This window comes from Thermothelomyces thermophilus, chromosome 4 (genome assembly GCF_000226095.1).
Source record: "Thermothelomyces thermophilus ATCC 42464 chromosome 4, complete sequence".
In the NCBI taxonomy this organism is placed as follows: Eukaryota; Fungi; Ascomycota; class Sordariomycetes; order Sordariales; family Chaetomiaceae; genus Thermothelomyces; species Thermothelomyces thermophilus.
The window spans coordinates 4,137,470-4,145,089 of record NC_016475.1 but is presented as its reverse complement, the minus strand read 5'-3'; the positions used below and the strand labels follow the sequence as shown (position 1 = coordinate 4,145,089).

The following is a 7,620-nucleotide window of genomic DNA, read 5'->3' as shown; positions in this document are numbered from 1 at the left end:
AAAAGCTGTACCAGATTTGCGAAGCAAGTTATACCATCCCTTCTCGTGTTTCTAAACAATAGGCGTAATAGCGATCAATGTATTAGATAAGGAAAGGCAATAGTTTGGTATAGAAGCTTAAAGCCCGGCTTTTCTTATCTTAGCAAGGGAATTAGGCCTCTAGCGATTTGAGATAGTAGTAAAGGTCCTATAGGGACTGTTCGTTTCGTTAGCGAGCTGAGTTTAATGCCTTCGCAGCTTAAGAGGCCTAATCGGTAAGATCGATCACATAGGTATTCGTCTACTCCTCGAATAATGTCTAGTTGTTCTCTAACTACTCACGTTCCTCGGTTGATACGTTTTGGTAGTGACTATACTAACGGTTTCGGGGTTGTTCGTCTATATAGTCAAGCGCGAATAGAATGCAATTCTATAGTGTTTTGAACCGCCTAGGGTCTCTTTGAAAAGTACGTTGTAAATCTTAGAGCCATTCTCGACGCTGACGATAGGTCATAGTATTAGTAAACCGGATCAAATTAGTGACCTTGATAGCCTTAGAGTGATGCCCCGAATCATTCGAGTTAGAGGAGTCGGCTAGGGATCGGGGTCGTTTCGAAGTCTTTAGATGCTCCGGTAGTCCTAACTTCTCGAGTAGGAACTTTTCTTGATTTTATAGTTGCTATAATCTTTCTAACTCCTTAACTCGACCTTCCAGATTACGAACAAGCTCCTCGCGGTTAGGACTTGGTAGCAAAGGGCCTAATATATGAGATATAGGAATACGTAAAGGGGGTTCAGACTAGTTTCGTGGTCGATGCTAGGCCAAAAGAGTCTCACTTTGACTTGAAGATCCCCCTTCTAACGCTAAGGGCGTCAAACGACTAGGTGACGGTGCCATCTCGGCTGACAGAGGGTGGAAGGATTAGAAACTGTCAGGGCAGCCTTCTCCTAGGCTAGTTGTCAAGGGAGGTAGCACTATTACGAAGGCCTTTCTAAGCAGGGTTATACTAATCGCGGGGGTAGGGGGAGTCAATTGTTCTGGGGCCGGCGGGCTACCTATTCGCATCCCTTTCTAATCGTAGTTATATAGACTGATCCTTAGGGAGGAAAACCTCCCCTTTGGATCTATAGGCTAATAGGTACATCTTATACTACGGATCGGCCATCCTCTTTTCCCAGCCGTGCCCCGATCGTGCCTATTATAGTAGGGTCATACCTATTAGTGCCTAGGCACGGGCCCTCCGGGTCGTTATGGCCCGGCCGTAGGCGTAGGTCGGCTGGCGTTTGTGACAGTTATACTCCTTTATTAGTACTAGATAAAATATAAATCGAGGTTATTCCTTAAGGTTATAATAAAGAATGACCTAGTTATATAGAGGCTAATATAGTTATCTATTAGATAGCATTAAAACTAGTAAATATAGCCTAGAATAGCTAGATAAGGAAGGTATCTAAGAGGAACTAAAAGGTCTATAAATACCCTTAATTTAACCTTCCTCCTCTCTCTCTTTTCTATAATTAATAATTACAAACTATAAATCGCTAACTTACAAAAACGCTAAATAAAATGTCTTCTCTGCCTAGTTAGATGGCTAGGCGCCAATAGGTAAGTGTTCTACCAAGCGATTCTTTTCCAAATGTTAGTAGTCTAGGTTTTAAGCGACTCTACGTAAGTCTCCTAGCGGTAAACATATATAGGGATAACGTTAGAGAGTTAGATTGGTAGAGAAGGGAAGGATCGGTTCACTTCCCTCTGACTAGAGGGCTAAGCTAACTAAGTATAGGACTACCTTTACTCTTTCTAGGAGAAGATCCTAAAACCCTAAGGCTCTTTCTTTAGTACCTCTTTATAAATTAGGTTCTAGGGGAAGAAATTGCTAACTACCCTAGGAGCGGTAATACCTAAAAGCTCTTTAACGAGCTATATACTAGGCTTATTCCCTACCTTAGGGAAATAGTAGCTAGAAGGCTAGAGTAGCTTATAAGCCCTAGTCTTAAGACTAATAAGTAGATTATTAGTTACCTATTTTCTTTATATATTAGGTTATATAGTTAAGGGAAGATATACTTTAGCTGGTATTAATATAATATTACTATAAGCCTATACGATATTAAAGGGCTTATATTAAGAAAGGAGTACCTAAACGGCTATAACCTCCTAAACCTACTTTAGTATATATTAGTATCTTATAAGCTATATATCTATATCTTTCTAGAAGCCGTTAGCGACCTAAAGCTTAAGTAGTTAGTATTACCCTTATAAAAATAGAAGAACACGGCTAGAAAATAATTCTAGGTAATCCTTTACCATTTATAATAGTTAGATTAGGCTATAGCTATATATAATTGAATAGAGTCCTATCTTTATCATATAGACTCCTATTCTTCTAATAAGTAGAGCCGAAAAGATCTATTTAAGACTCTATAGGATAAGGTCATTCTCCCTAGCTTTCTTTTTCTACTACCTAGAGGTTATATATATTAGCCGACAATATAGGTAATATTAAAGTAAAAGGGCTAGTAGGAATACGGCATCTAGGTTGCTAAGTTCTATTAGTTCTACTTCTAGAAGATTTAATATAGAGATAAGGTATAGCTTAAGCTCCCTTAGCAGAAGGGCTATCTATATATAAGGCTAAAAGTGATAGAGGCTAAGAACAAGATATTAATACTCTAGCTTAGAATAATCTGGATAGCTCTAGGCTATCTACCTAATAGCTCCCTCCGGCTAGAGAAGCTAAAGAACCTTTAAAGAGATATCTATCCCTATTAACTACCTAGGTAGCCTATAGATAAGCCACTTTATAGGCCGCTAGTTCTATAGCTATAGCTATAGCTAGGATAGGCCAAATTAGTTATCTCTATCCAGATAGAGAAAAGAGAAGACAACCTACTACTAACAAAGGAGTAACTAGTTATAAAGAAGGATCGTTAGGTCCCTCTAGACGATACTATCTAGCAGTTTCTTAACAAGGTACCTAAGGGACTTAGGCCGCCTTAGCTACTCTAATAGGTACTTAAGTACCCTTATAAGCTAAAGATAGCTATCTACTAGTATATAGTAAAATAGGTAAAGGAGTAACTTACAGCTATAGAAGGCTAAGGAAAGCCTTTAAGGTTATAGTAATAGTAACTAGTCAAGGAAGCACTTCTAGTAATATAACGGCTGCCTAATTAGACTAAGACGAAGCTAAGTAAGCTAGTATAGACATAGGAGATACGCTTAACCTAAGCTACTAAGAAAGGATAAGCTCGTTAGCGTTGTCCTAATAATGACCTAGCTAAATAGACTTGGCCCCTACTATTCGAACGCCTAGGGCCTAAAGATCTAGAGCTAGTTCTAGAGTACCTACTATAATTTATAGGCTAGGATACACTAGATACTAAAGTAAAAGCCTAGCAAAAGCGTTAAGTATCTAAGAAACGGCCCTTGCCTAAAGGTAATAGTAGAGCTAAGCAGGCCAGGCATTATAAGGAATATAAGTAAGGTTTTAGATCCAAATTTGCTAGTAAGAGCCTTAGGCAAATTTAAAGGGAAAGTATAGACTAAGGCTAGAAGTTCTTAATATAACTAAGGGGATATAAGGTATAGTTTTATTTTTCCGGTTCTATTAAACACTATTATATATAATAGGTGTAAATAAAGGTTACCTATCTAGAGGGCACTAGATAGATAGATAAGGACAATAGATAGCTTTTAATACTTGTTTACTCTAATAGATTAGAGTAGTAGGATATAGTTCTTCTTTCTTTTATAAGTTAGGGATATCTTTTTCCACGTAAATAGACTCTTTTACGTCTGTCCAGAGGGATATCACTGTCGCCGCCTTCGCCCCTATCGTCGTTGCCATCTAGATAGTTAGACTTGCCTACTATGACCGCGAATACTTAGACGCCCTGGACATTTTAAGCCGACGCTCCTCCCTATCTGACCAGACAGAGGTTTAGTTCTAGAGGTGCTAAGTAGTGCCTTAGAGGGTTGGCACTAGCTTATTAGTATATAAGTTGTTAAGAAGATTCTATACTTCTAAGAGACTCTAGGTTATATATTGTTATTAATTAGGATCTTAGCTATTATAATAAGGGTATTAAGCTCTAGAAGTAGCTATCCTATTCTATTAGTAAGCTTAATTTCTATCCTTTTATTTATTACCTAGGTTAATAAAATATATATAGTAATAGTATTAAAAAAGGTATAAAGTCTTTATATACCTTATACTTCTAGGATATTATATTAGATAGCTTATTAAAAGGCGATATTAAAGTTATAAATCTAGTACTATAGATTAACTCCTAAACGCTTAGCTATATTAAGACTAGCTATATATTATATAGTAATTATTATATAAAGTATTATAATAGATAGCGTAAGTATAGAGTAAAGTACCTAGATAATCTCCCTAATAAGGTTAATATCCTTCTTCCTATACGCTTTTATGTCACGAATAAGCACATAGGCGGCCTGGCAGGCTGCAGCCAGGACGCGGGACATTCCGACAGTATGACGAACCCAACTCAGACTTCTTCTGAAAGGGTCCAGACGGAGGTGGATTGGGCGGGACAAGCAGGCGGGTCGTCTGAGGGATTCGGTAAAGCCAAAGGGTTCACAACAACACTTAGAGTTGTCTCTCACAGTAATCAGCAATGCTTGGTATGAGTACTGTGATTGTGATTGTTACCACTGGTGAACTCCCAGAGTCCACTATAACGAGTGACTAGCTAGCTATATATACACAATTGTCTGTCCTTCTTCAATAGTTATCACCAGTACCACTTCTCCTTTCACTTCGTGATTCTGCGTTGTCGACGGTGACATGTTATTATCACTAGTGAAGACCTTAGTCTTGGCGGTGATAATCTTCTGATTGGTCTGTCAAGTGATTGGCTGTCGGAATGTCCTGCGTCCTGGCTGCAGCCTGCCAGGCCGCCTATGTGCTTATTCGTGACACGATGCCCCTCCTTCAAGGCTTTCGACCCGAAAGCCCTCTTAGGCCGTTTCAAATAGCGCCAACAACCCTTCGCTTGTGAGTACTGTATTCTCCCTGTTTCTGCGTCGTGGTCGCCATGTTGACAAAATGCCGATAGAGAAACGGAAGTCGCATTCTGCATGTTACCGTGCTTCCCTTGCTTAGAATATCGCTGAGAACGGTTTTGTCGTTATGCCTTGCTCTTGGTGCGCGTCGTAAGGCCTTGTTTGCAAAATGATCGCGTGTACGAAGCGTTACGAAGCCTGCGTTTGTCGAGGTTGTTCTTGCGATGGCTCTGGCATACCGCTTTCTTCCTGTAAGCACGTCTCCTTTTCTTTTTTTTTTTTTTCCTTTGAATGTGATTCCTGATGTTTGTTCTAGTGGATCGCATTCTCTAAGAGCAGCGTCGTATCAAGGATGCTGAACGTCGTGCCGAACTTAAGCTAGATAAATCTTAACGCTGTCTGGAAGAAGCCTAGCGCGAGTTGTCCGAAAAGCTTGCGCGGCTCTGGCGTCTTTGTCAGCAAAAGGAGTTTTTGGTAGAGAAAGGTGCCGACATGGTGGCGTGTGGTCTGTCGACCTTGGACGAGTTGGAGGAGGTTGAGCGGCAAGAGACGCCTGCTATACCCTCGTCACAGATTAATGATGCCGTCGATACTGTCGACTGGGGCGCTGTCTTTGGTTCTGTCCCGGGTTTTCCTTTGGTCGATCCGGATTCTGCCGGTGGAACTGTTCCAGTTTCTTAGGGCAGTTCAAATTCTTGACTGGTTCCTATGAGTTGTCCTCTGGTCTAAAATCAAGCCATTTGACCAGGTACTGCAGTTCCCCGTTGATGATGCGTAAATCTAGAATTTCTTCGACGTCCTATTCTTCCTCTTCGTCCTCTGCTTCGATGTGCGTGGTAACCTTGGCGTTTTTTGGTGCTGGTTCGAGAAGTGAAATATGAAAAACATCCGTCCGTAGTCGTATAGATGACGGTAACGATAGTCGGTAGTTAGATGTCGAAATTCGTTCTTTGATAACGAAGGGTCTGACCTTCTTAAAGTCTAGCTTCGTACTTGGTCGTTTGGTTCGCAAGTTTCGTACGATCAGGTAGACTTTGTCTCCCCTCTCTAGGCGAGGTCCCTCGAGCCTGTGTTTGTCGTAGTAGTTCTTCATTCTGGTTTTGACAAACTCGAGTTCCTTCTTAAGCTTCTCGTGCAGTGCGTGCATCTGTTCTGCTTTGACTGCTGCTCTTGGCACTGTGACCTCTGGTCCTTGCCTAAGGTCTGCTTCGTATCCGTAGTTCGCAAAGAACGGTGTGACTTTAGTCGTTTCTGTTAGCGTCATGTTGTAGGCGAGTTGTGCTATTGGCAATAGCATGACCTAGTCGTTTTGCTGGTAGTTGACGTAAGAACGGAGATACTGTTCGACGATTTGGTTTAGTCGCTCCGTTTGTCCGTCGGTCTGTGGGTAATATGCCGTTGATAGTTTACTGTTAACGCCTAATCGTTGTATTAACGCTTGCTAGAACTTCGATGCGAACTTGGTGTCTCTGTCGGTGATCCATTCTTGCGGCCAAGTATACACTAATGCAACTTGCCAATAGATCACGTCTACCAACTGTTCCGCTGTCTAGGACTCCTTATAGGGAAAGAAATATGCCCACTTAGTCAGGCGATCTACTATAGTAAGAATACTATCGTAGATTACTCCTGTAGCCGTGTCCTTGGATTCTAGCAGCTTCGTAATGAAGTCCATCGTAACTGAACTCCATGGTTTGTCAGCTGTTGGTAGTGGCTGAAGTAGCCTATACGGCTTGTGTCATGCCGTTTTGCTTCGATTGCAGATGTCGCAGTTCCGTACGACTTCCTTGACCCGTGCCGTTAACTATGGAAAGTCGTAGTGTTTCTTGACTTGTACGACAGTCTTCGTGACTCCTTTGTGTCCTCCGAGTTTTGACTCGTGGAGTTCTCGAATCATCCGCAGCTGTTGATCTTTATTGTGGATATACGCCTTGCCTCGGTACCAGAGTTTCCCATCTTTCTCTTCCACTTCGTCAGGTACTACTAGTCCGGGTGCTGCTTAATACTATGCCTCGTTGATCCTTTCCTCTCGAAAGATTGCGTAGCATTCTAGGAACGAGTCAAGTGGATCATCTTCCACGGGTGTCTGCGTTTCGTGATGTAGCGTTCCGTCTGTTCGTTCCTTAAACAACGGTAGTGTCGTTCCCGTTCGTCCTTCCGTGTGATCCGTTCGTCGGCTTAAGATGTCTGCTTGTATATTTTCTTTGCCCTTCTTGTAGCGGATCTCGAAGTTGAATTCCGCGAGGAATTCTGCCTATCGTATTTGTCGTCCGTTGAGTTCCTTCGTCGTCGTAAAGTATCGCAAATTCTTGTAATCCGTATACACTTGTACCGGTTTAATCGTGCCACTAAGGTATGGTCGCCATTCCTTGAAAGCTTCGACAATCGCAAGCAGTTCCTTGTCGTGGATCGGGTAATTGAGATATAGTCCGTCGAGCTTCTTTGAAAAGAAGGCTACAGGATGTAGCTTCCCTTGTTCGTCTCGTTGTCCTAATTGTCCTCCGATGGCGTAGTCTGAAGCGTCCGTTTCCACCTCAAATGACTTCTTAGGGTCTGGCAGTACCAGTACTGGGTCTTTAGTAATGGCGTTGCGGATCTGCGTGAATGCT

General features: G+C 41.8%; 1 protein-coding gene across 1 annotated transcript; it reads left to right on the top strand.

Moving 5' to 3' along the window:
* The first annotated feature begins 5,055 nt into the window (after nt 1-5,055).
* Nucleotides 5,056-5,705, top strand: MYCTH_2307621 (uncharacterized protein). Its single transcript, XM_003664576.1, has 2 exons — nt 5,056-5,262; nt 5,328-5,705. The coding sequence occupies exon 2, from the start codon at nt 5,504-5,506 to the stop codon at nt 5,690-5,692; it is 189 nt and encodes a 62-aa protein (XP_003664624.1). The 5' UTR covers nt 5,056-5,262; nt 5,328-5,503; the 3' UTR covers nt 5,693-5,705.
* The last annotated feature ends 1,915 nt before the right edge of the window (nt 5,706-7,620 follow it).

Coding starts and splice junctions, on each gene's coding strand:
- MYCTH_2307621 (XM_003664576.1), top strand. CDS start 5,504: ATGGTGGCGTGTGGTCTGTCGACCTTGGACGAGTTGGAGGAGGTTGAG.